Consider the following 27,331-nt stretch of genomic DNA (forward strand, 5'->3'; position numbering starts at 1 on the left):
CGGGCGTTACGCACCGACCCTACTACCCCAGAGTGTCCAGTGGGTCGGACGTACGTGCCGCTCGAGGTCCGTGATCGTCTCATTTATTGGGCTCATACGTCACCCTCCTCTGGACATCCAGGTATTGGCCGGACAGTGCACTGCCTTAGTGTTAAGTACTGGTGGCCAACATTGGCTAGGGACGTGAGGGTTTATGTCTCCTCCTGCTCGGTGTGCGCTCAGTGTAAGGCGCCTAGACACCTGCCCAGGGGGAAGTTACAACCCCTGCCCGTTCCACAACGGCCGTGGTCTCACCTCTCGGTGGACTTTGTTACGGACCTTCCCCCCTCTCAGGGGAATACCACTATTCTGGTCGTTGTGGATCGGTTCTCTAAGGCCTGTCGTCTCTTCCCAATGCCGGGTCTCCCTACTGCCCTACAGACTGCTGAGGCTTTGTTTACCCACGTCTTCCGGCACTACGGGGTTCCCGAGGATATAGTGTCTGATCGGGGTCCCCAATTCACCTCTAGAGTCTGGAGGGCATTAATGGAACGCTTTGGGGTCTCGGTTAGCCTTACCTCGGGGTTCCACCCTGAGAGTAAAGGGCAGGGGGAGAGAGTGAACCAGGATGTGGGTAGGTTTCTGAGATCATATTGCCAGGGCCGGCAGGAGGAGTGGTCGGGGTATATCCCCTGGGCAGAGATGGCTCAGAACTCTCTTCGCCACTCCTCTACTAACCTGACCCCTTTCCAGTGTGTGTTAGGGTATCAGCCGGTTCTGGCGCCATGGCATCAGAGCCAGATCGAGGCTCCTGCGGTGGATGAGTGGTTTCGGCGCTCGGAGGAGACGTGGAATGCTGCACACGTCCATCTGCAGCGGGCCATCCGTCGGCAGAAGGCGAGCGCCGATCTCCACCGCAGTGAGAATCCAGTATACGCACCTGGAGATCGAGTCTGGCTCTCGACTCGAAACCTGCCCCTTCGCCTGCCCTGCCGGAAGCTGGGTCGGCGGTTTGTGGGGCCATTTAAAGTCCTGAGGAGATTGAACGAGGTTTGCTACAAGTTACAACTGCCTAATGATTATCACATTAACTCCTCGTTCCATGTGTCTCTCCTCAGGCCGGTGGTAGCTGATCCACTCCAGGACATTGAGATAAGAGAGACTCCTCCGCCCCCACTGGACATCGAGGGGGCTCCGGCGTACTCGGTCCGGTCCATCGTGGATTCGAGACGTCGGATGGGGGGTCTACAACATCTCGTGGAGTGGGAGGGGTACGGCCCGGAGGAACGGTGCTGGGTGCCTAGGAGGGACATTTTAGATCCATCCCTCCTGACTGAGTTCCACCGTAGTCATCCCACGCGCCCTGCTCCGCGTCCTCCTGGCCGTCCCCGAGCCCGGGGTCAGCGCACGGCTGGAGCCGCGCGTCAAGGGGGGGGTACTGTCACGAATTCCGCCGAGACTGCTCCTCCTCCTTGCTCGGGCAGGCTTCGGCGTTCGTCGTCCCCGGAGTACTAGCTACTACCGCTTGATGTGTCGATGTTTTTTTGGTCTTGTCTTGTTAGTGCACCTGTTTCGTGTTATGTATTGATTAGGTCACCTATAAGTTTCCTTTAGTTTTGTTTGCAGTTGTGTGTGATTGTCCGCCTGTCCGTTGATGTATGGTATTTGTTCTCGTGTTGATAGTGTATTTACGCACTGTATGCGTAATCGCTCGCCTCCAGTGTTTGAGGCCCGTTATTTTGTATTGTCTTGTTGACTAGTAAAGTCGTTTTGACTGAGCTTCTGTGTCCTGCGCCTGACTCCAACACCGCATCCACATCAGCTTGTGACATTCTTAGCTACAGTATACATCTCTCCCTGGCATATCACATAATTTATGCAGCAGCATACAATACATTTTTGGACTCACCTTGAACAGGAAGGTGGTGCGGTGGTCCTTTGTGGGCAAATTTTGTCATCAAACTTCGTCATCAAAGTCCTGCAATCCCTGGATTTCAAGAAAACTGGGAACTCGGAAATACAAGGTCAAATCATGACGTCAGTGATCTTCAGGTCGGAGCTCTAGAAAAAGGCCAAAGTTCCCGACCTGGAATTCCGAGTTGCCAGTTCCCAGTTGTCTTGAACTCACTGAAGTCTGAGATTTCCCAGTTCCGAGTTTCCAGTTGTTTTGAACGCTGCAGAAGTCATGCTGGATTGACAGCATGGCCAATTTATTCAACCTTTTATGGCCCATGATGTTGAATGTTTATCCTTTTAAGCTTGGAAAATAGCCCCTTAAACCCAGTCTTGGACCACACACCCACTCCACTGAATAGCAGGCTAGTGATTGCTTTGCAACTCTTGCCACTGATTCATTCCAAACCACTAATTGTTGAATTTGCGATTTCCAACTTGCTGTGTAATGTTTAGGGTAGTAGGGGGTAACCAGCACCCTGGGGTAACTGTCCCCCCCCCCTTTAATTCACATTAAGACCACAAGATGTCACCAAATTATTTTCCCAACACCTTCCCTGGCTGCACTGCTCTAGCTCAACAAAATATGTCCTCTGTGTCATCACAACTTTTGGAGATATTTCAACAAAACGATTTTGTGGTAAATAGATTTTTTATCATTTTGAAAAAGTTGTAGATATATTCCAATGAAGTTAGATCTATAATTGTTTTTTTTACATATACATGTAGGAGAGCCTTAAGATAAATAATCCACTTGTTTAGAGATAAACATTTTGATAATTTTTGAGTAAAAGAGTAATATGTTGGATGAGTGTGTTGAAGGCAACTCAACCCCCCTTACTAGGGGGTAACTGGCCGCTAGGGGCTAGTTACCCCTTTATGGTTATGATTTTTTTCCTATCTGTCATTCAGACAATGACTAGCCTAGTTAGCGCTAGTTTATGCTAACTTGCTAGCTAGCAAATTCACTAACAGAAAATGCTAGCCAGCTAGCTAGTTAGCATAAGTTGCTAAGAGTGCTAGCTAGCAACCTTACTACCAGATCGTCTGACGTAAAATACATTAAAAAGATAACGTAACTTCATTGCAGTTGTAAATGTTTCCACTAGTGACTGATAGCTTTACAGTTAATATTACTTTATAGCCTTTTAGCTATTTTACACAGCATTTTATGTCATATTGCTAGATAGCTAGCTATGTTTTTAAGAGAGAGCTTTTCAATTGGCATCTCTCCCACTGTTTTCAGTCACAGGTGGGGACTGGATTAGGTGTGAGAATTTTACTGTGGATAGCTTTATTCGTGACCTATGTACAAATTAGAATCGTGTAATAGCAGAGCATAAGAGAGTTGCCACATCAATGTTTCACTGAATTAATTAGTTAAGTTTGTCACGTCTCCTCCCGTTGCTCCCCACCGGCACTCTGATTCACCGGTCTACTGAGCCACCGGTCTGAGCACACCACCTCGGCAACACCGGAATGGAATCCCAACACACCCTAATCACCTCCAGTGCACCTGCACCTCATCATCTCATCACCACCCCTATATAGCCCTGGACCGATCAGTGTTGTGTTGTGTGTGATTGTTAGTGTCTTGTTGTGTACTCACTCTTTGTTGTTCTCTTGCTCAGTGCTAAGTAAACCTTTACATTGTTGATTCAGTCATCTGAGCTATGGAAGCAGCCCTGCCTCCGAGTCCTCACCCATGGAGGTGGGCTGCACCCCCTACACCACCACAGATCTCCTGGCGGCTCCCTATCTAGGCGGTATGACTCCCATCGCCGCTCCGTCATCACCTGTCACCAAACCATTGTTTTTAGTTCCCCAAATGGTAAATGATTCTTCCATCTCTTTGCTTTCCATGGCAATGATAGATTCCGGATCAGCGGGGAACCTTATAGATAGGGGGTTGGTCTCTGAATGGGGGTTGCCCACCGTGCCACTGCCTTCTCCGCTACACGTCACCTCGCTGGACAATAAACCACTTGGATCAGGCACGTCACTCTCCCCATCACCATCACCATTCCCACACTACCGGAGCACCACGAGGAGCGCATGGAGCGCATGAACCAGTGGACAGGTGGAGCGCATGAACCAGGAGCTGGGGAGGTTTCTTCGTTGCCACTGACAGGACCGGCAGGGTGAGTGGGCGAGGTTTCTACCCTGGGCAGAATATGCCCAGAACTCCCTCCTTCACTCCTCCACGGGGCTCACTCCCTTCCAGTGCGTCCTGGGGTACCAGCCGGCCCTGGCCCCTTGGACACCCAGCCAGACCAATGCGCCCGCTGTCGACGAGTGGTTCCGCAGGGCCGGACAGGTCTGGGACGCCGCCCATGTCAATCTCCAGAGGGCCATTCGTCGACAGCCAACGCAGTGAGGCCCCCGTATTCCAGCCTGGTGATCGTGTCTGGCTGTCCACAAAAAACCTCCCTCTCCGCCAGCCCTGCAAGAAACTGAGCCCCCGGTTTGTGGGGCCGTTTAAGGTCCTCCGGCGGATAAATGAGGTATCGTACCGGCTGCTCCTTCCCCCTCACTACCATGTCTCACCCACTTTTCATGTGTCTCTCCTCAGGCCGGTGGTTCCTGGTCCTCTGGTGGATGCTGTCCCCCGGGGGACGCCCCCTCCGCCCCTGGACATTGACGTGAGTCCGGCGTATGCGGTGAGGGACCTGCTGGACTCCAGGTTCCGTGGGGTACGGCTCCGTTACCTGGTGGACTGGAAGGGGTATGGTCCTGAGGAGAGGAGCTGTGTTCCGGCTGGGGACGTTCTGGTCCCCAACTTAATTCGGGACTTCCACCGTCGCCGCCCTGACTGGCCCGCTCCTCGTCCTCGGGGTCGCCTTCCATGTTGGTGACGTCCTGCAGCGGGAGCCGCGCGTCCGGGTGGGGGGTACTGTCACGTCTCCTCCCGTTGCTCCCCTCCGGCGCTCTGATTCACCGGTCTACTGAGCCACCGGTCTCAGCACACCACCTCGGCAACACCGGAATGGAAACCCAACGCACCCTAATCACCTCCAGCGCACCTGCACCTCATAATCTCTTCACCACCCCTATATTGCCCTGGACTGTTCAGTGTTGTGTTGTGTGTGATTGTTAGTGTCATGTCGTGTACTCGCTCTTTATTGTTCTCTTGCTCAGTGTTAAGTAAACCTTTACATTGTTGATTCCTGCATCTGCGTCCTGCTTCTTCGTATCCTCAGTACTCATCACACAGTTATTGTTATTAAATGTTATATTCCAATGTTATTAGTTATATTCCAATGAATATTTTAAAAATAACTATTGAAAACCTTTTGCTCCTGAATGTCATTTTAAAGACATCTGGTATTTAAAATCTTGTTATTCCGGTACTTAAAAACAACATTTCATAAAATAACTAAAAAAGTGTAAACTGTAGTCATTTATTTCCCCTTATAGTTTATTCGCCTGAGCATGACCTTCATCCACCTACCATTTTTTTTCTCCAAACATTGCTTTTTTGTGTCAGCAATTGTTCTTAGGGGGGGCTAGTTACACCCTAATACCCTATGGCCGATGAGCAATGATATTTCTCTTCATAATGTCTCTTCAAATGACAAGGATTGAAAGGATTTGCCAGTAGATTGTCAACTTGATTCATGATGATGACAGAACACTGAGCCAATCATGTGGCGCAACTAGAGAACATTACCAACACCCACATGTTTTCCGCTGGCTGCCCCACCACCACAGAAAGCACTGAGCTAGGCTGAAACACCTGCATTTTGGAGCTGCCTTACTCAAGAAAGCAAAAAAGAGACCATGTTTGTATGTGGCTTTATTAACTCAAATATAATTTTTTTACATGGCTTGGAAACTGATATGTGACACGTATTAATACCAAAATAACATGCAAAACAGGCACAAAAAAAAAGAAAAAAAAAAGTTGTTTTTATTTTTTGGGGCTTAACAGGTGGGGCTCAAAACCGGCTCTGCCCCACATGCCCTGAATGACGGGTCGCCACTGGCTGTTTGTAAAATGCAAATGCTTGGAAAGGGATTGCCTGGGAACAGTGTTTGATATATGCAGGTCTATACCTATGAACATTGGATACAAGTGTTCTTGGGGATGCTGTGAAATTGTCTGTACACCCTGGTTATTTTAATAAACATCTTTATTTTGAATTCAAGCTTCAGTTTTGGATTTATTCATTTTTTTTCGACTGTGTACGGGTCTCCATCTCTTCCAGTATTCTTATTTTGACTCCTACGCACCTGGAACAGACACTATTCAGTAGAAAGGACCTTAAAGGAGCGCAGACGGCCTCTTATCATTTAGTGTTTGATTCTGGAAATATAATATAATATGTCATTTAGCAGACGCTCTTATCCAGAGCGACTTACAGGACCAATTAGGGTTAAGTGCCTCGCTCAAGGGCACATCGACAGATTTTTCACCTAGTGGGCTCGGGGATTAGAACCTGCGACCTTCCGGATACTGGCACAACGCTCTTAACCACTAAGCTACCTGCCGCCCAGTCCTCTACAAGCCGGAATGTTGAATAAAATTACATTTGAACTTACTCTACCGGTTGTCTGCTTGGTTGGTCCTTTTTCGGGTAGGAATTTGAGACAATAATCCACAGGAATGTATAACAATTACACCAGCCCATCCTGTAGGCATAGGCATATGTAGGCCCATTGTCTGTAGTTGTGTCCCTATCATTAATCAGTTTAATTTTGTAATGCAATTTCTAGTCTGCAGATGGCGCACTAAGACACACGTGCAAGGCCCTACGGCCATACTGTAATATCTCAATTATCACCCACCCTCCCTGTCTCCCGACACGCCCCTGCCATTATTTTGATAACAGCACGTGGCACTGTGAGCTCATCCCTCAGTGCGGGTGTCCACAGGTGGTTTCATATCGCTTCTTTATCCAATAGTCCCCAGCAATAGAAGTGCAGTTCAGAAGCCTATTTTTCAGACTCAGGTGGCCAGAGGATTTGATCTGATAACAAGCAGCACGAATCGCTCTTAGAGGCATATGAGATTTCTGTGGGCTTTTTGGGAGCAGAAAGAAGGAAACATTAACTTCATTCTGCTGTATTTTTGGAAGCGACTCGCGCGCAAGGGGTGTAGTGTTTCTGGTCCTGCGCTCTTTTCGGGTATTTTGGTGCTGTCGCCTAGTTTTTGACTTGTGATATTCTTTAGGAGAGCACCGGTGTTGGATCTGCAGGTGTACCAACACAATTCGACTATCACTGATTATTGATCAACTGCATTGATTTAGGTAAGTGCTATAGGCTTCTTTCTGTGTGTCTCCCATTGACCTGTCAATTCACGCTAATAATAGGCATCAGCAATTTCATTCAATTAGGTGGCAATTCACATTATTTACTCATAAGTTAAAATAATGTATTCGAATTTCTGCAATTTCTAAAGGCCTATAGCTATGAACATTGGATACAGGGGTTCTTGGTGATGCTGTCAAATTGTCTGGACACCCTGGTTGATGTAATTATTCTCTTTATTGCTGCTCTTAAGTTTCCCCTAGCCATCTGAACAGGAATAATTTTGTTTTGGGTATCTTGGATTTATACCCAAACTCATAACAGCCTTGACTCTAACTGTCTTAGACACCCATCAGTTGGTTTGACAGTTTGGCAGGAGGAATAGTTCCCATCAACATAATTTGGATTTCATTATGGCATGGAAACACATTAGGTATGGTAATGTGGGTGAAACTGTGGATGCAGTGATGCAGTATGATCATGATGGATGTTTGGTACAGTATGTGTTCACTGTAGCATAATGTACTTCCATGTTGACATGATTACGAATGTAAATTAACTTTAACTTAACATCCCATGCTTCACACAGTCAGCATCCTTTACCTCTCTACAGGCATCTCTGAGAACAAAAAGCTTGGCTGCTCAAAACATTCACATGAAACATAGTCTATATGATTTGTGGATTGCCAGGCCAGGTGAAATTCCAGACCAACAGGTCTGTGTTTATGTTACATTAGCATAATTGTTAAAACTGGCAAGCTGTGATTTGTGACTGTTCACTCCTCCCTTTTAAAGTGGGGTTTTCACTGGTGAAGCCTCCTGAAAGCCATTGTGGGGTCATTCCACTAATTAGGTGCCCAAAAAGTTACATATTGCAGCTTTAAGTGACAAATAAAGTAACAGGGTTGATCATAACAGTGTTGAAGACTTCATGTTAAATAATCCATAAGTCCCCTTGTAACTGGGGGAATGGAAGCTTGTTATGTGCAACAGGGAGGGGCAATTGAATGCAACCTTCACAAAGAAATTACATTGTTAAACATTTTCTAGCCTGTCTATCTATGGGTAACAGGGTTGACTTGTTATGCTCGACCCGCTCAGTTTTCCACCACAAAACACCAGGACATTGACAAAAAGAGTAGAACCAGCTCATTTGCTTTTACACTGATTTGACTATTATCAAATAAAATAAAATCATATTTTATTTTCCACATGCGCCGAATACCACAGGTGTAGACCTTACAGTGAAATGCTTACTTACAAGCCCTTAACCAACAATGCAGTTTTAAGAAAATAAAAAAAGTGTTAAGTAGAAAATAGCAAATAATTAAAGTGCAGCAGTAAAATAAAATAACAGTATGGAGGCTATATAAAGGGGGTACCGGTTAGTTGAGGTAATTGAGGTAATATATACGTGTGGGTAGAGTTAAAGTGACTATGCATAGATAATAAACAGAGTAGCAGCAGCGTAAAAGAGGGGGTGAGGTGGGGTGGGGACAATGCAAATAGTCCGGGTAGCCATGATTAGCTGTTCAGGGGTCTTATGGCTTGGGGGTAGAAGCTGTTAAGAAGCCTTTTGGACCTAGACTTGGCGCTTCGGTACCGCTTGCCATGCGGTAGCAGAGAGAACAGTCTATGACTAGGGTGGCTGGAGTCTTTGACAATTTTTAGGGCCTTCCTCTGACACCGCTTGGTATAGAGGTCCTGGATGGCAGGAAGCTGGGCCATACGCACTACCCTCTGTAGTACCTTGCGGTCGGAGGCCGAGCAGTTGCCATATCAGGCGGTGATGCAACCAGTCAGGATGCTCTCGATGGTGCAGCTGTAGTGCCCTGTCTTGGTGTGTTTGAACCATGATAGTTTGTTGGTGATGTGGACATCAATGAACTTGAAGCTCTCAACTTGTTCCACTACAGCCCCGTCGATGAGAATGGGGGCGTGCTCAGTCCTCTTTCTTTTTTTTCCTGTAGTCCACAATCATCTCTTTTGTCTTGATCACGTTGAGGGAGAGGTTGTTTTGCAATGTTTCTTTTGCATAATAAAATAAAAGGAATAGTTTCACCATATTAATATTATTAAAATGAGAGTTCAGTTCAACAAGGTTGACCTTAAAGGGACATTTCACAATTATATTCATCATCTCCAGCAAAACATCAACATATATGAAAATGGCGCGTTTCTATGTTTTTTTAGTAAAAAAGTTAAAGATAAGTGTTTCCAATGACATCAACAGTGTGCATTAGGTGATTTGACTACTAATTGCCTACTAATTGCTTACTTATTGCCTACTAATTGGTTGATGATGTCATTGGAAACGCTTATCTTTCTCTGTCATTTTTACTGCAAAACATAGAAACGCACCATTTTCACATATGTTGATGTTGGGGTGGTGCTGGAGATGAATATGAAGTTGAAATGTTTTGACATTTCTGTTTAAAATGAGGGACAGGGTGCCCTTTCAGTCGGTCAACTAGGAACAACACAGCTATGAGGGAGTTTGCACGCTAGTGCCCTCTACTGAAGAATATTAGAATCATGCCTGACAAGGCCAATGAACAGCGTGCTTCACTGAAAGCCCTGCCTTCCACAGGTGATAAAACCGAGGCACGGATTCATTCATTCAATTCTTCCACTCTTCACCTCGAGCTGAACAGAACAATTCATACATTTCTTCAAAAACAAACATTGGAATGCAAAATGTATCAGGCTTTACTCCAACTTAACTGTCCCACATAAGGAGGGCATGCTCATCCTTCTGGACATTGTGTGTTAAAGTTTGGTTACTAGTTTCGTGAAGTTCCCTACCAATTTGTTAGTTATTCTTTTGCCTGTTTAGCCACGCTAACTGGTTGTAAGTAAGATGACTAGCACAAACGAGTCGGGGAAGGCTGTTAAACCCGGTTCGAGTTCACTACCTTGCCCACAGTCATGCGGTTTCACCATGTCTTTGAATAATACTCACAAGTGTTGTCTTGTATGGTTCGGGCTGGGTGCATGCTCAGGCTGCCCTGGATCAAACCAGCTTGTGCGACCACTGTCACCGGCTGTGTGCAAGCTCTCTCAAGAGGCGTGTAGCCTTCCTTAGAAGGCTTGGTGGGACTGAGATTGACTATCCTCTCCTGGGTGCCTGTACTTCGGTGGAGTCTGAGTTGCAGGATACGGGGGTGGATCTGGGCTCGTGGAGCAATCCTCCCAGCATGGCAATATAGAGCCGGCTGATATTGCAGTCTCCTTCGGTGTACTGGGCCCAGGGGGTGGTGACCCACTCCCTAAACACAGTCACAATGCTGTAGGTTTACCAGACTGAGCTGCTGGCTGACCTGGCCACGGTTCTGGCTGCTGGGGAACCCCACGCAGAGCTCCTAGATGAGATTCGTACTACGGCTGATTTCGTCTCATGCATGTCACGTTGCATCTTCTCGGCGCTCGGGAGAAGCATGGGGCTGACTTTGGTTCACTTTGTCGCAGGTGCCGGAGAGAGACAGGCAGTTGTACATGGATTAGCCGATTTTTAAGGAGAAAAAGAAGCAGGAGGACTTTGCTGCTGCGATGGCATCATCTTCTAGAGGGTCTGCAGATAGCGGCCCGGCGGCTAAGCGGGCTGCCCCGGCTTCTGGGTCCACCCCTAAGTCGGCTCCTGCTTATCCTGTTCCATAAGAGCAGCGCCTGTCTGGCTGGGGAGGCAGCAGCCCCTGTGCACCTAGCGTGATGAGAGAGAGGAGGTGGCACGGTTCCTTCCAACAACTGTACCCCCAAGTGGGGTACGTCACTGGTAGCCCCCAAACCCAGAGTGGACCGGGCTTCAGGCAAACGTCGGCACTTAAACACATTGTTTCTACCCAAAGTTCCACGGTGATCACGGGTATCAAGAGTGTTGTGTCCTTAATTAAAAGAGTCCCACAGTCAGACATTCGGTTGTCGAGAGTGGTGGAAATGAAAAAAGGCATGAAAGAAGAACCAAATTCTTCCAATCCACAAGTTGCCGTTCAGAGCCTTCAGATGGAACTTTACGGGAGATTTGCTGTCTGTATCAACCAATGGTGCGCATACGCAGTGTTGCCCAGGATTATGCGAACAGTGATGTTGGGGTACTGGCTACAATTCATTGTGCGTCCCCCACCTTTTTACGTCGTCATTACAAAAAAACAATCAAAGAAATACATACAAAGATAACCCCAACCCATTCCCCCCCTCAGTCCCCATCCACCCGCCCGCATCCTCCCTCCCCACCCAAAGAAAGAATGCCTTCCACCCCTTCCCATCCCACCCAGCAACCAAGGTTGCCCATCAGTCCCCCTTAAGGTAAAAAAACATAACTGTAGGTTTTTTTTTAACCTTAAAATGTATCACTAAATTATAATCTTGAGAAATAAATTTGTCGAACCAGCAAAATAAGGGCTTTACAATGATGGTGAAAACTTGGATAAATGAGGATGCACAGAGGGACATGTCAAAAAGCAGAATTCTGGCACTTTAGCAAGTATTTATTCATATTAAAAATCAGATGTATAGAATGTTTTATGTGGTCTATATTAAAGGGCACTAAATGTAATATAACAGGCTTTTAAAATGCAATATTTGTGCACAATTTCTACTTAAAATGTCAAAGGGACGCAAAAGGCACTCATTTCGTGGAACGACCCTGTGGCTCAAGTTCAAGCCAGCATCTCAAGAATGTTTTTCCTCTAATGTGCCCAAACCAAGCCATTCAGACAACTTGGATTCAACCTGTAATGTGCAGACTGAATTATTTGGCATTTTGAATGGGTGGAAAAAAGCTGGATGTGTTTCCCAGGACTCACGTGTTGCTCACAGCCCAAGCACCAGTCAAATCCCGGCCCCCATACCCCCCACCCCCTGACTGCCGTTTGCATTGCACTGTACCAGTACCTCTCCGTTGTTTTTGTTCTCAGCAACCTTCCATGTGCCTGCTGCACCCCCCCTCTCATTTTCAATTGTGTCTGTTTCCTGATGACTCTGCTGTTCTGGTTATGCTGTTAACTTGTATGCTGTTCTGCAGGAAGTTACACTCAGATACAATCTGGTGGAGTTTGTATGATGAAAGCTTCTATGTTGCTTGTTTTCTTGTTTCTGATAGCTTTGTGGTTTTCTCAGTGTCTGTCTTAGCTGAGACGGATGAGTGTCACTGGATGACTGCTTCATGTTGAGTTCCTTTTCACAACTAGTTTCAGTTCAATATAAATTAATAGACTACGTCTGTCTGTCTGTCTGTCTCCTTTAATAGCACAGTTCCTGTTCTCTGTAAGAGGTCTCCCAGTATGCAAAATGACGTTGAAAATACGTCTTTTAGAGTAATTTTTAGATGTTGATGTCACGTGCATTTCAAGTGCTGAATGTAAGGTTGGAAGATGTTTTTGCCGGACGTGGAAGTCTTGTATCCGGACTGCACCCCAAACATTTTTTAAAGACAGTGCTGTTTGTAAATGTTTAGTGGGCAGTCATGATGTTTCACGGTCATGGCTGCCATCCCATTTCTGACACCAATGTAGCGAATGACAAATCCGGGTCGTGGCGTGAAAGGCAAACACCCTACTGGACCAATCATAGATGTCTATATTTGGGCCAAATTAAGGCCGGTACGGACCGGACAAAATCTGAACAAATTATAGACGGACAAAAATCGCTAAATGCTTAGTGGGCTGCTCTCCTCAGTGTTTGTGTGACCATTGCCTGAGTTGGCTTTAGAGTTTGAATGGGCATTGTTGAGAATAAAATAAGAAAACGTGCATGTGATGAACATGATGAAGCAGTGGTAAACTTTCCTGTGTCTGCCTCAGTGGATCAGAAGGCTTAATGGCCCGTGTAGGGGATGTAGTGAGGTGGCCTGATTGCTGTGCGAAGTGGGGAGTCTGTCTGAATGTGCGAAGTGGGGAGTCTGTCTGAATCTGCGTAGTGCTAACACCAGTAACATGATCCTCAGATGATGCTGTTGAGAGATAAGTGGAGCCAGTGCTTTCTGAAGCCACAGCACTGACATAACCATGGCTAATGTACATAGTAGTAACAACCATAACAATAGCTGCTATTGTTTTGACACTATTACCGCAGTTTTGATGACAAGATATAAATAACATATTTTTATAAACTTTGATCGAATAATTAAGTCCCTTTCATAACAGCTTCCATTAATGATTACATTGATATCGATGAAATTCCAGAGATAATTTATTAGAGAGATATACACTGCTCAAAAAAATAAAGGGAACACTTAAACAACACATCCTAGATCTGAATGAATGAAATATTCTTATTAAATACTTTTTTCTTTACATAGTTGAATGTGCTGACAACAAAATCACACAAAAATGATCAATGGAAATCAAATTTATCAACCCATGGAGGTCTGGATTTGGAGTCACCCTCAAAATTAAAGTGGAAAACCACACTACAGGCTGATCCAACTTTGATGTAATGTCCTTAAAACAAGTCAAAATGAGGCTCAGTAGTGTGTGTGGCCTCCACGTGCCTGTATGACCTCCCTACAACGCCTGGGCATGCTCCTGATGAGGTGGCGGATGGTCTCCTGAGGGATCTCCTCCCAGACCTGGACTAAAGCATCCGCCAACTCCTGGATAGTCTGTGGTGCAACGTGGCGTTGGTGGATGGAGCGTGACATGATGTCCCAGATGTGCTCAATTGGATTCAGGTCTGGGGAACGGGCGGGCCAGTCCATTGCACATTTGTGGCCTGCTGGAGGTCATTTTGCAGGGCTCTGGCAGTGCTCCTCCTGCTCCTCATTGCACAAAGGCGGAGGTAGCGGTCCTGCTGCTGGGTTGTTGCCCTCCTACAGCCTCCTCCACATCTCCTGATGTACTGGCCTGTCTCCATGCTCTGGACACTACGCTGACAGACACAGCAAACCTTCTTGCCACAGCTCGCATTGATGTGCCATCCTGGATGAGCTGCACTACCTGAGCCACTTGTGTGGGTTGTAGACTCCGTCTCATGCTACCACTAGAGTGAAAGCACCGCCAGCATTCAAAAGTGACCAAAACATCAGCCAGGAAGCATAGGAACTGAGAAGTGGTCTGTGGTCACCACCTGCAGAACCACTTATTTATTGGGAGTGTCTTGCTAATTGCCTATAATTTCCACCTCTTGTCTATTCCATTTGCACAACAGCATGTGACATTTATTGTCAATCAGTGTTGCTTCCTAAGTGGACAGTTTGATTTCACAAAAGTGTGATTGACTTGGAGTTACATTGTGTTGTTTAAGTGTTCCCTTTTTTTTTTTTGAGCAGTGTATTAGAATATACATTTAACCTGTCACTTTTTCCTTTTAAGTGCGAGGAACCTGCGGCTCATTCTTAGGTGATAGTAGTACTCACAACCTAGGAACATCTTAGTCACTCATCTCCCTTCAGCAACACCCCATTCTTTTAATATCTCATCTGTTATTGTTTGATATGTCCTCATCACCTTAGTGATGGCAGTTTTATTTTTATCAAATCATTGTGTGTGGTTAGTGTGAGAATGTTGAGAATGTTATTCCACACCATTTAACACGGGGAGAGGCTTTCCATGGCATTCCTCTGTCTATTCAGTGGGTGTGTGACCAGGCAGGCAGCAGGACAGGTGTCCCATCAGCCACAGTCCTCCTCACGAAAAGGAGTGTGCTTGAAAACATTACAGGGCATAGCCATCAGCCAGACAAGAGCACTCACAAAGGCTATGGAAGTTCACAGAGCTAAATGGCCAGAAGCAAGAGATTTGTCAAGTGTGAACACCCAGAGCATTCCACTGCAACCACAACAGTGGATGGTGTGTGTTTCTCTGCATCAAAGTTCAGCCAACAGCAAGTTCAGATGAATGAAGTACATCTGCAGATTGAAAGGGTGAAGAGTGTGAGCTGAGCATGGTGCATAAGCAGACATGTTCATATCAAGGCCTGGCATCTTCTCTGTGCCAGCCAGCAAGACTCGTCTTTAAAGCTCATATTCAGAATAGAATAACCCTGCCATAATTGTGGTTTATTGACACACGCATGAAACCCAAGACTCACCCAAGGGTGTGTTAGAGTAATCTTACTATATTTACCTTTGCTAAACTGTAGATGATTTCACAGACCTGTTTTAGCAGGTCTCACACATACATTGACAATTACGTAGTTTGAAGTGACGGTAAACAAAGAAGAATGGTAAACAAAGAAGAATGCACAGGGAGGGAACACTTTAGACAAGTTGTATTGTGTCAAATGTATGGAACTTGTGATGGCCTCAAGTTAACTCCCATCCGAAGGCCAAGCCCCAGACTGAGTGCCACCAGTGAACCTCTCCCTTATTTTCTTCAACTAAGTCAATGGCAGTGACCCTCCTGCCCCTGTCTGTCATGTTGTGTACCAGGAGGAGCTTGGTGTCACTGAGTGCTAAGGAGCTAAGGCTAATTGACTTTAATCTGCCTGTTTGTTGAACACCACTGGCACCATGCGTGTTTGAGCAGTGAGGAAGAGTCTGGAACCCAACACCAGGGTACTCTCTCCTGTGTGTTTCTCCTACATTTACCCTGAGGGGCTGCTTTACCATGAGGGGCTGCTTTCTCACAGACATGACAAGTGCCTGGGGGCTTTTTCATGTAGAGTATGACAGTTTGAACTCTCTGCAGAGATTGATCATTCTCCACTTGGAAACTGAATGCAGCCTTCAAGTCTGTCTGTGCACTTGATTTCAACAACCTTTATCAAACTCATTATTGTTTCATTCACCTTTGATACTCTAGATTTCACAACTGAAACTCTGGATGATACTGCATATAAAGTGCTGTAAAGTAGACCATGGCAACATATGGTACCATGATCAAATATCTATGGTATTTGGTAGACAGGTGTAGCACAGCGGAAGTGAGAGTATTTGACTGGACCTACCACTTTCTAGTTCTTAATTCATCATGAACTGTGGTTACCTAATGTGAGCCAGATGGATTACCTCCTTACTAGAATTTCTCCTCATTGTGTGGGTGTGTTTTATTGTGCTGCCATTGCTGCATGGTAGCCAAAGCAATGAGTTGTCACCAGAATATAATCCACCACTGGGCTCATAGTTCTTTTTGTATTTTTGTGCATTTGCAATTTGTACCTATACCATTACTTTTTTAAGCTCCATTTAACACCTGGTGCAAATGTATTACCATAGTGATCTGTTTGGTAACAGCTGGAGTTTTTCAGGTCAATATCTCTCTTCCAATAGTAAGCAGCTATCACCCTTTCACTGCCTGCCAATAAATAGCAAGCAGTTTTACAGTGATAACAGTTGGTCCATAAATCATAAATTAGCGCTATGCCTTGTTGATAATGGTTCCAGTTATGTAGGAGAGATGCTGATCCTGGTCCAACTAATTGAACAGCCAAAAGACTGGGAACCAAAAGACTAGGGCGGCAGGTAGCTTAGTGGGTAAGAGCGTTGTGCCAGTAACCGAAAGGTCGCTGGTTCTAAGCCGACTAGGTGAAAAATCTTTCGATGTGCCCTTAAGCAAGGCACTTAACCCTAATTGCTCCTGTAAGTCACTCTGGATAAGAGCGTCTGCTAAATGACTAAAATGAAAATGAAAATGAACCTTAGGGTGTCTGTCTCCAGGGATTACAGCATGAACAACAACTGGTGCCTCGGCTGTTTCTCATGTCCACAGCAATTAAGGGCTGTTAATGATGGTAACCCCGCTAATTGCCTGAATGTGCTAATGACTGGGTGGGTTTGTGCTGATCGTCCCAAACCCTTGTGGAATGTACAGACAGACGGCTGTAGATGGCAAAAATGGGCCAGTGTAGGGAGGGAGAGATGTCCCAGATCCTGACTGGGTTCACTGTTTGCTCTGTTTCTGCCTGGATGGCTGTGGAACCAGCCTTGGGCCCTAACGGTAGATGACCTATTCAATTCTAACACTATGGTATATGGAACTAGACTGATCATATTTACAGGAAGATCAGTTCTTATTTCAGATTCTTTGCCTATGATGATAAGACTAGGCCCGTGGCCACGTGGTGCACCAAGGTTCAGTTATTGATCTGTCCAAGTATGTTTTGTCTCAAACTCTGACCTACATACAAAGTAATGCTGGATAGTTACATAACAGGGACTTGTGAAGACAGAATCAGGAAACATCAGCTTTTTGTCGTAGGATCTGCCAGCATTTTCTTCTAGGTCAAACATGTTTTGTCACAAGTCCACTCCAACAGATTTCAAGAGAGACTTGAACCAGATAACGTCTTAATTTCTCAATAAGTATTTGCGTTTCTATATTTACCTTGATGTTATGCAATATAGGCTGCTGTCAGATATGTGAAGTTGAATTCATTGAACCTACAATAAATATACTTAATAATGAGTGACTTCTGTCACTCTGTTTTCTGCAACAGTGCTTCCCCTTATTTCATGGTGTGTTGTGAATAATAGTATGGTCGTGGTAGCACTTAACTAGGTATTAACAAGGGCATTGCTGAGTAGTTGAGGTGCCTCGCTACTGAAGCAGCAGCAGCAGTGTGTGTGTGAGAGAGTAAGAAAGAGAAACTATGCTGCACTGTGGTGGGGCCTGTGTGTCTCTGCCGGTCGGGCTGGGGTTTCCACCTCCTCCTCCTCCTCATCTCCTCACCACAGCATGAATTACCAAAGAGCGGGAGAGCTGTCAGTGTCTCAACAGAAGCACATGTGCAAATGAAAAACACTGTGCATGAGAAGGGCAGAGTTATGAGGGCCAGCAGTATACTGTACCCAGCTGACGCATAGACTTTACTGTAAAACAGACACTTCCTAGCAGCATCCTGTACTATGATCCCTATTAAACTACGAGGGAAGTAAGTCCATCGTAAAACATGAATTACAGCGTTACACTATATATACAAAAGGATGTGGACACCCCTTCAAATTAGTAAATTCAGCTATTTTAGCCACAGCCGTTGCTGACAGGTGTAAAAAATAAAGCATACAGCCATGCAATCTCCATAGACAAACATTGGCAGTAGAATGGCCTTACTAAAGAGCTCAGTGACTTTCAACGTGGCACAGTCATAGGATGCCATCTTTCAAACAAGTCAGTTCGTCAAATTTCTGCACTGCTAGAGCTGCCCCGGTCAACTGTAAGTGATGTTATTGTGAAGTGGAAACGTCTAGGAGCAACAATGACTCAGCCACGAAGTGGTAGGCCACACAAGCTCACAGAACGGGACCGCCAAGTGCTGAAGTGCGTAGCGTGTACAAATCGTCTGTCCTCGGTTGCAACTAGGGCTGTGCCGGTCCCGAAATCTTGTCAGCCGGTGATTGTCAACAAATAACTGTCGGTCTCACGGTAATTGACCGTTAATTAACATTAACACATTTAGCATCTCCTGGCTTCCACACATAGCCTACAAGCCACTGATGCAGACCTTTGGAACATCTACATTTAAAAAAGTCTAATAAATCCATGTAATATAGCCTACACCTTCACAATAAATCCATTATTTATTTTAGACAGGTCTAAAGAAGCATGAAATGAAGAAAATGTAGTCTATTTCAGAAGAACAGAATAGCATACTCTGAGTTGTCCTTATGTTAGGTCCTGATCTGGCTATGCCAAATGGCTGTGGGCTACACTAGTTCATTTAGCAGACAATATTTGCTTAGAATTCTGTGGCATTATTTGATAGTATGAAGAATACAATTGAACGAAGCTGAATAAAATAGAAATGATATTTTCTCCAAACGATTTGAGGGAGTGTGCGCATACGGCTATTCTGTGTTGAGCGGTTAAGAAATAAATCGGTATTCCTATATGCTTAATTTAGAGTTATTAATGTAACTTTAGTTGTTCTACAAACGTTGGGCTATATGTTTTGATTTTTAGTATATTGTAAGGCTGCATGATGCGACTAATGATGATTTGAAAAAAAGTTGCTTGAAATGCATGAGCTCTGCTTAGTTTTTTGCGCAGGCTGTACACAGTACATCAGTCACTCATTCACAATTTGACAATCACTTGATAATGCCTAGAATTTTACGGTGGCATCTGCTTTGTGTGGCCGTAATGCACCCTAAAAAAATCCATGCCTTTTGCGGCCAGTGGCCGTTGTGCCCTTCTCTCTGAGTGCTGAGCGTTCCGAATAACCTCTCACTCACATGGCTCTCCATCACATGATCGGGTCTTTCTCACAGGCTACAAGTGAAGACAGACTTATCGGGGATGCAACTGCACGCGTCCTTATCCAATTCCGAGGTGCATATTGAAGATATTGGAAGAACTGTCCACATTTACTTTTCGTCAGCCAACAAGATGAGTAGGCCTAACGAACAGCAAAAGCACTAGCCTATGTCAATCTACTATCCCCCATAGTACAAAAATTTGACCTATTCTGTGCGATAAATAAATATTCCAAACGTAGTCTGGGACAGTTGTGGGATGCGATAGCTCCCAAATTAATACAACCACTAGCATCAAAAAACATTTTGTACGCAATGTGGCTGACTCAACAGACCAGAACGTTTAGCTTAAAATGTTGATAAACTATTAGGTTATTTCTTCACATTATAAGCGCAGCAATGGGCACATGGTAGGAGGCTATAAGCGCAAATGTTCTATTAGCGGAAAACACCATTATCAAAAGTGACCGCAAATGCAATTATGCGTGTCATGCTTTTATTATAAAGGTGCATTTTTATGGTGAAAATGATCTTCCCGAGACTTGAAACTCACGCGTTGCTTATGTATGCCAGTTAGGCTCTATACCCCTTGTAAAGCGGATTAATGTGCTTATTTTTAAGAAGTTATTTGTCCACTTTAGTTGTGATACAAACCTTATCAAAACATATAGGCGTATGGGCTAGGCTACATGAGGTGTGCGACTATGATTCGAAAAAGTCGCAAAGAAAAGGCATTGTTTCTTATGCTTGGCATTTATTTTTTATTTTATTTTATTTCACCTTTATTTAACCAGGTAAGCATCATTCACAAGTGATAATATATAATTCACAAGTGATAGGCTAATATTGTCACCCATCAGACTATTCTTGATTTAATCTTGTCTTTACATATACTAAATAATATATGTGTGAAATTTGTTTTGATTTAGAATGGGCCATTATCATGCACCTGTATCGAAACAGGGTCAGCGGGAAAAAATACATGTCATCTATGCACTTAAATAGCTAATGGAGGACGCTTTTCGCTTGGTTTATTTTCATGCCAGCCAGGTAGGCTATACTCCTGTTATAAATATAAGCAATGTGCTTAATATTAGGAAAGTTGAGAAATAAATATAGTAGGCCTAGCCTAAACAAAGCTGATGGGATCCATCACTCTGTTTTCTCGCGCAATTGCATAGCCTATAGAAATGTTGCGCAACATGAGCTCATGGGCTCTCATGAAGTCTTTGATTAGATTTTCGATTAGATTTGCATTGATGTCAGAATGATTAGAGGGACAATAGAGTGCGGAGTACCAGGCAGTTAACAAGTTTGGTAGGCTACTAATGACCAGCAGCAGCATCAGAGCTTGGAGAATCCTAATTACCGTGACTAAACGGTCACGTGGAATTTGACTGCCTTCATGACTCGTGACCGCCGGTGTGGCGGTAATACGGTCACCGCAACAGCCCTAGTTGCAACAGTCACTACCGGGTTCCAAACTGCCTCTGGAAGCAACATCAGCACAATAACTGTTCGTCGGGAGCTTCATGAAATGGGTTTCCATGGCCGAGCAGTCGCACACAAGCCTAAGATCACCATGTGCAATACCAAGCGTCGGCTTTGAGTGGTGTAAAGCTCGCCGCCATTGGACTCTGGAGCAGTGGAAACGTGTTCTCTGGAGTGATTAATCACGCTTCACCATTTGGCAGTCCGACGGACAAATCTGGTTTTGGCAGATGCCAGGAGAACGCTACCTGCCCCAATGCCTAGTGCCAACTGTAAAGTTGGGTGGTGGAGGAATAATGGTCTGGGGCTGTTTTTCGTGGTTCGGGCTATGCCCCTTAGTTCCAGTGAAGGGAAATCTTAACGCTACAGCATACAATTACATTCTAGAGGATTCTGTGCTTCCAACTTTGTGGCAACAGTTTGGGGAAGTCCCTTTCCTGTTTCAGCATGACAATGCCCCGTGCACAAAGCGAGGTCCGTACAGAAATGGTTTGTTGAGATCGGCGTGAGCCCTGACCTCAACGCCATCGAACACCTTTGGGATGAATTGGAACGCCGACTGCGAGCCAGGCCTAATCGCCCAACATCAGTGCCCGACGTCACTAATGCTCTTGTGGCTGAATGGAAGCAAGTCCCGGCAGCAATGTTCCAACATTTAATGAAAAGCCTTCCCAGAAGAGTGGAGGCTGTTATAGCAGAAAAGGAGGGACCAACTCCATATTAATGCCCATGATTTTGGAATGAGATGTTCGACAAGCAGGTGTCCACATACTTTTGGTCATGTAGTGTAGGTGAAACTACTGAACAGAAATGTTTGACTGTTGTATCCTGTGGTATAATACCACTTTTTGGTGTGGTATGACTTCATGAAACTGAGGGTTTGCAGGAACTTCAACAATGTCAGTGATGTGCCTTTAGGTTTCAGATTCCTCCCATTCCTTTTAAATCAAGAGGATCTAATCAAGTTGAAGTCAAGTAGAAGGAGATAAAAGGCAGACGTTGCAAGTGACAGCAGTTCTAACGTATTCACCTTGTATAGTCACTGCAGCAAAGAAAGCATGACTGATGATATAACCCACATACTCATTCACTCACTCACTCACTCACTCACTCTCTCTCTCTCTCTCTCTCTACAGGGTTTGAGCAGGCAGTGGGTGGAGACCTCTGGTCACGCGATGGCGCTGACAGTGAACCTGATTGGTCCGTCTCCATGGGGCTTTAGAATTTACGGAGGAAGGGACTTCAAGAAGGCGATAACAGTTTCCAAGGTAATCGCTAATGACCTTATTGCTCAGTCACACCATATCCTCTGTAAAGCAAAACATGCAATGCATACTCAACTTCCTCAGTCTCTGCTGTACTTCTCTGCTCCTCTCATTGTTTGTCTCCATTGGCTGCCTTCTACCTGTTTCCTTAACAAATGTAACCAGTCAGATTGGAATAAAAGCTACATCAGGAGGAAACCAGTTATTACAGTTAGGGTTGAGGGGTGGAGGGGTGTGCCGTGAGTGTCGAACCAGCGTGTGTGCATGTGTTTGTGCACATGTTGTTTTAATATTCTTGATTTTCCAAGCTTGTGAGGATACAACAGGAAGATGGAGCTGTAGAAGGGAAGACATTAGCAGAGAGTTCTCCTACTCCGTAAACAGACTCAGGATATCCAGGGCAGACTGCCCCCCGCCACAACCATTCTGAAACCGAGGACAAAAATAGCTATTTTCTTGTGATGATGGCCATTCCTTCTCATTCACTCCCTCTACCATGTAGCCAACAACACCAGCATGCATGGAACACAGAACTGTGTCTCAAATATCAAACAGTCTCTTAGAAGAAACAGGGGTCCATGCTGAGCGGGAGACCTCATCAGTGAAAGTGGTTGTAAAACCCACTTGGAGAAGCAGAATGTTTCCCTCCTCCCTCCCCCTCCTCTCTGGTTAAGCAGCTATGGCTTTGAACTGTCTGAAATGGTTGCATCTTGACACTGAAACAACATGGATGCCCCCTCTTTTCCCATTCTGTTGGCCTGAAAAGAGAGCTTCCCCCTGTTTCTGCAGGGCATAGCCCCCCTATAACAATCTGCACCCTTAGTTTATGTGAAGTGAGGTGTGCCCTGATCAGAAAAGGCACGCACCATTGTGGGTCGCCACAGCAACGCTTAATTGCCACTTGAGTAGACCCACAGACATGACACCTCTGCCATCTTGCTTTGCAAAATGGACAAACACCTTGTTGCCTGGCATTCTTTCCGCAATCTGCCATGTTTTTGTTGGAGATGTATGAAGGAGACCTCTTCATCTTCACTGATTGTGTCTTTGTGTGTCTTTTTTTATTTTTCCTCTTTCTGTTTTTAAATTGGGCCAGCCTTGTTGATGCTGCTCTTAAAGGGTAGTTATCATAAACGTAACCTCATGAAACAAATGGGTTTGCATTAGAATACATATCAAAAGTCCCAATGCAAAGTTATACCTCACTTTTCTATTTTCGAGTTGATCAGAATTCCGAAGAATGCTGAAGTCATGCTGGAAAATCATTTGGACACGTTATTGAGGAACCGGCAAGCCAGCCTATTCGCTGTAATGTAAACTCCAACACAAATAACTTCAAGTGTATAACTTCAAATTAAACCAAATCGTTTGCTGGTTTCAATTACATTTCTGCCAACTTTCAAGCACATACTTTAAGAATGTGTTGTTACAAATTAGCTTGCTAAGTTGCTAGCCAACTAGCCTGTTAATGTTAGCCCTACTAGCCTGCTAATGCTACGTTAGCACTGCGTGAGTCAGCCAGTTGCTATCAACACCTAGTTTACAGCTACATTAAAGTAAATCAAAGTTTTGGAAATACATAACGCCATCTAACCAAATAATGTTACCGGTATATGCAATTATCTTAGCCAGCCAGCTAAAGTTAATTATGTTATCCTGCTAGCTAGCCTAGCCAGCTAACTAGCCAACCACCACAGTCTACATAGCTAAGTAGGAAGCCAGAGAACAACTAGTCTAGCATAGGCAGGGAGCGACAGAACAAAAAAATTAATAAAAAGCCAGTGACATAAAGTAGAGAGAGCGGAGACTTACCGATTGACGGGTGAATTAGCTAACCCTCCTTCAGAGGGAGAATCAGCTAGCTAATCCAATAGCGATATAGTGAGGTAAATCCACATTGAATTAACCGGTTTATCTCCATCACTGCTGACACTCACGATCTACCAGTAGGTCGGTTGAAAATAGAGGTTGCAGGCTCCGCACAGCACCTGGGTTTAATCAGAGTCTCATTCTGAATCCTGCCTTCCACTGGTTAAACTAAGCCATCGAAGTCCTCCGGGGTGAAATGAGCACTGCGTACAGTAAACGTGCGCACAGTTCCCATTCTCCAATCCGCTTGCTTCAACGGGACAAACCGAACTTCAAAGCTTGCTTCTCATTTTTGGGCCACAAAGGATTGGGCCACAAATTAGTCGTAAACCTGTCCTTGTGGGTATTACTGCACTATCTACAAACGACGGAAAATGACCACAACACTCACTCGCTCATTCGACTACCACTACCAAACACACAGGAGAAAAAGAGTTGCAGTTTTTCGCATGAATTTACAGTGCCTTCGGAAAGTATTCAGACCCCTTGACCTTTTCCATATTTTGTTATGTTACAGTCTTATTCTAAAATGGATTAAATAAAAATTAATCCACAGCAATCTACACACAATACCGGATAATGACAAAGCAAAAAATCGGGTTTTCATACACTGCTCAAAAAAATAAAGGGAACACTTAAACAACACAATGTAACTCCAAGTCAATCACACTTCTGTGAAATCAAACTGTCCACTTAGGAAGCAACACTGATTGACAATAAATGTCACATGCTGTTGTGCAAATGGAATAGACAACAGGTGGAAATTATAGCCAATTAGCAAGACACCCCCAATAAAGGAGTGGTTCTGCAGGTGGTGACCACAGACCTTCTCAGTTCCTATGCTTCCTGGCTGATGTTTTGGTCACTTTTGAATGCTGGCGGTGCTTTCACTCTAGTGGTAGCATGAGACGGAGTCTACAACCCACACAAGTGGCTCAGGTAGTGCAGCTCATCCAGGATGGCACATCAATGCGAGCTGTGGCAAGAAGGTTTGCTGTGTCTGTCATAGTAGTGTCCAGAGCATGGAGACGCTACCAGGAGACAGGCCAGTACATCAGGAGACGTGGAGGAGGCCGTAGGAGGGCAACAACCCAGCAGCAGGACCGCTACCTCCGCCTTTGTGCAAGGAGGAGCAGGAGGAGCACTGCCGGAGCCCTGCAAAATGACCTCCAGCAGGCCACAAATGTGCATGTGTCTGCTCAAACGGTCAGAAACAGACTCCATGAGGGTGGTATGAGGGCCCGACGTCCACAGGTGGGGGTTGTGCTTACAGCCCAACACCGTGCAGGACGTTTGGCATTTGCCAGAGAACACCAAGATTGGCAAATTCGCCACTGGCGCCCTGTGCTCTTCACAGATGAAAGCAGGTTCACACTGAGCATGTGACAGACGTGACAAAGTCTGGAGACGCCGTGGAGAACGTTCTGCTGCCTGCAACATCCTCCAGCATGACCGGTTTGACGGTGGGTCAGTCATGGTGTGGGGTGGCATTTCTTTGGGGGGCCGCACAGCCCTCCATGTGCTCGCCAGAGGTAGCTTGACTGCCATTAGGTACCGAGATGAGATCCTCAGACCCCTTGTGAGACCATATGCTGGTGCGGTTGGCCCTGGGTTCCTCCGAATGCAAGACAATGCTAGACCTCATGTGGCTGGAGTGTGTCAGCAGTTCCTGCAAGAGGAAGGCATTGATGCTATGGACTGGCCCGCCCGTTCCCCAGACCTGAATCCATTGAGCACATCTGGGACATCATGTCTCGCTCCATCCACCAACGCCACGTTGCACCACAGACTGTCCATGAGTTGGCGGATGCTTTAGTCCAGGTCTGGGAGGAGATCCCTCAGGAGACCATCCGCCACCTCATCAGGAGCATGCCCAGGCGTTGTAGGGAGGTCATACAGGCACGTGGAGGCCACACACACTACTGAGCCTCATTTTGACTTGTTTTAAGGACATTACATCAAAGTTGGATCAGCCTGTAGTGTGGTTTTCCACTTTAATTTTGAGTGTGACTCCAAATCCAGACCTCCATGGGTTGATACATTTGATTTCCATTGATAATTTTTGTGTGATTTTGTTGTCAGCACATTCAACTATGTAAAGAAAAAAGTATTTAATAAGATTATTTCATTCATTCTGATCTAGGATGTGTTATTTTAGGGTTCCCTTAATTTTTTTGAGCAGTGTACATTTTAGCAAATTTTTGAAAAACCCAGAAATACCTTATTTACATAAGTATTCAGACCCTTTGCTATGAGACTCGAAATTGAGCTCAGGTGCATACTGTTTCCATTGATCATCCTTGAGATGTTTCTACAACTTGATTGGAGTCCACCTGTGGTAAATTCAATTGATTGGACATGATTTGGAAAGGCACACACCTGTCTATATAAGGTCCCACAGTTGACAGTGCATGTCAGAGCAAACACCAAGCCATGAGGTCGAAGGAATTGTCCGTAGAGCTCCGAGATAGGATTGTGTCGAGGCACAGATCTGGGGAAGGGTACCAAAAAATGTCTGCAGCATTGAAGGACCCCAAGAACACAGTGACCTCCATCATTCTTAAATGGAAGAAGTTTGGACCCACCAAGATTCTTCCTAGAGCTGGCCGCCTGGCCAAATTGAGCAATCGGGGGAGAAGGGCCTTGGTCAGGGAGGTGACCAAGAACCCAATGGTCACTCTGACAGAGCTCTTGAGTTCCTCTGTGGAGATGGGAGAACCTTCCAGAAGGACAACCATCTCTGCAGCACTCCACCAATCAGGCCTTTATGGTAGAGTGGCCATACAGAAACCACTCCTCAGTAAAAGGCACATAACAGCCTGCTTGGAGTTTGCCAAAAGGCACCTAAAGGACTGTCAGACCATGAGAAGATTATCTGGTCTGATGAAACCAAGATTGAACTCTTTGGCCTGAATGCCAAGCGTCACATCTGGAGGAATCCTGGCACCATTCCTATGGTGAAGCAAACATTTCTAAAAACCTGCTTTTGCTTTGTCATTATGGAGTGTAGATCGATGAGGGAAAAAAAAATATTTAATCAATTTTAGAATAAGGCTGTAACCTAACAAAATGTGAAAAAAGTCAAGGGGTCTGAATACTTTCCGAAGGCACTGTATATGGTTTCTTTATTGTGGATGTACATAGTAGCTCACCAGCGCAAACACTTGGTTTGAAATGTATTTACATGCTAGCATGGCTAGTAGCTAACGTTAGCCAGCTGGACCTAGCTCGGTAGCACCAGTTCTCCATATGACGTTGAGAAATAGTGCATTGTGGGTAGTTCCAATATATCCATAAATAAGTTAATAAATATGTAAAAAATGCTAAAACATAACTATGTTTGTAGTTATAGGTAACCAGATCGTACCTACAACTAAGTTGCTAAGTCTTTGAC

General features: G+C 45.2%; 1 protein-coding gene across 1 annotated transcript in view; it reads left to right on the forward strand.

The window, feature by feature from the left end:
• Window positions 1-6,792: 6,792 nt before the first annotated feature.
• LOC121584842 (PDZ and LIM domain protein 2) overlaps window positions 6,793-27,331 on the forward strand; it is a 56,511-nt gene continuing 35,972 nt past the window's right edge. The window contains exons 1-2 of the mRNA XM_041900997.1: window positions 6,793-7,184; window positions 21,940-22,071. Coding sequence (XP_041756931.1) covers window positions 21,979-22,071 — 93 coding nt within the window. The 5' untranslated portion in view covers window positions 6,793-7,184; window positions 21,940-21,978. The remainder of the gene's footprint in view (window positions 7,185-21,939; window positions 22,072-27,331) is intronic.

Source organism: Coregonus clupeaformis, chromosome 16, assembly GCF_020615455.1.
Source record: "Coregonus clupeaformis isolate EN_2021a chromosome 16, ASM2061545v1, whole genome shotgun sequence".
Lineage (NCBI taxonomy): Eukaryota > Metazoa > Chordata > Actinopteri > Salmoniformes > Salmonidae > Coregonus > Coregonus clupeaformis.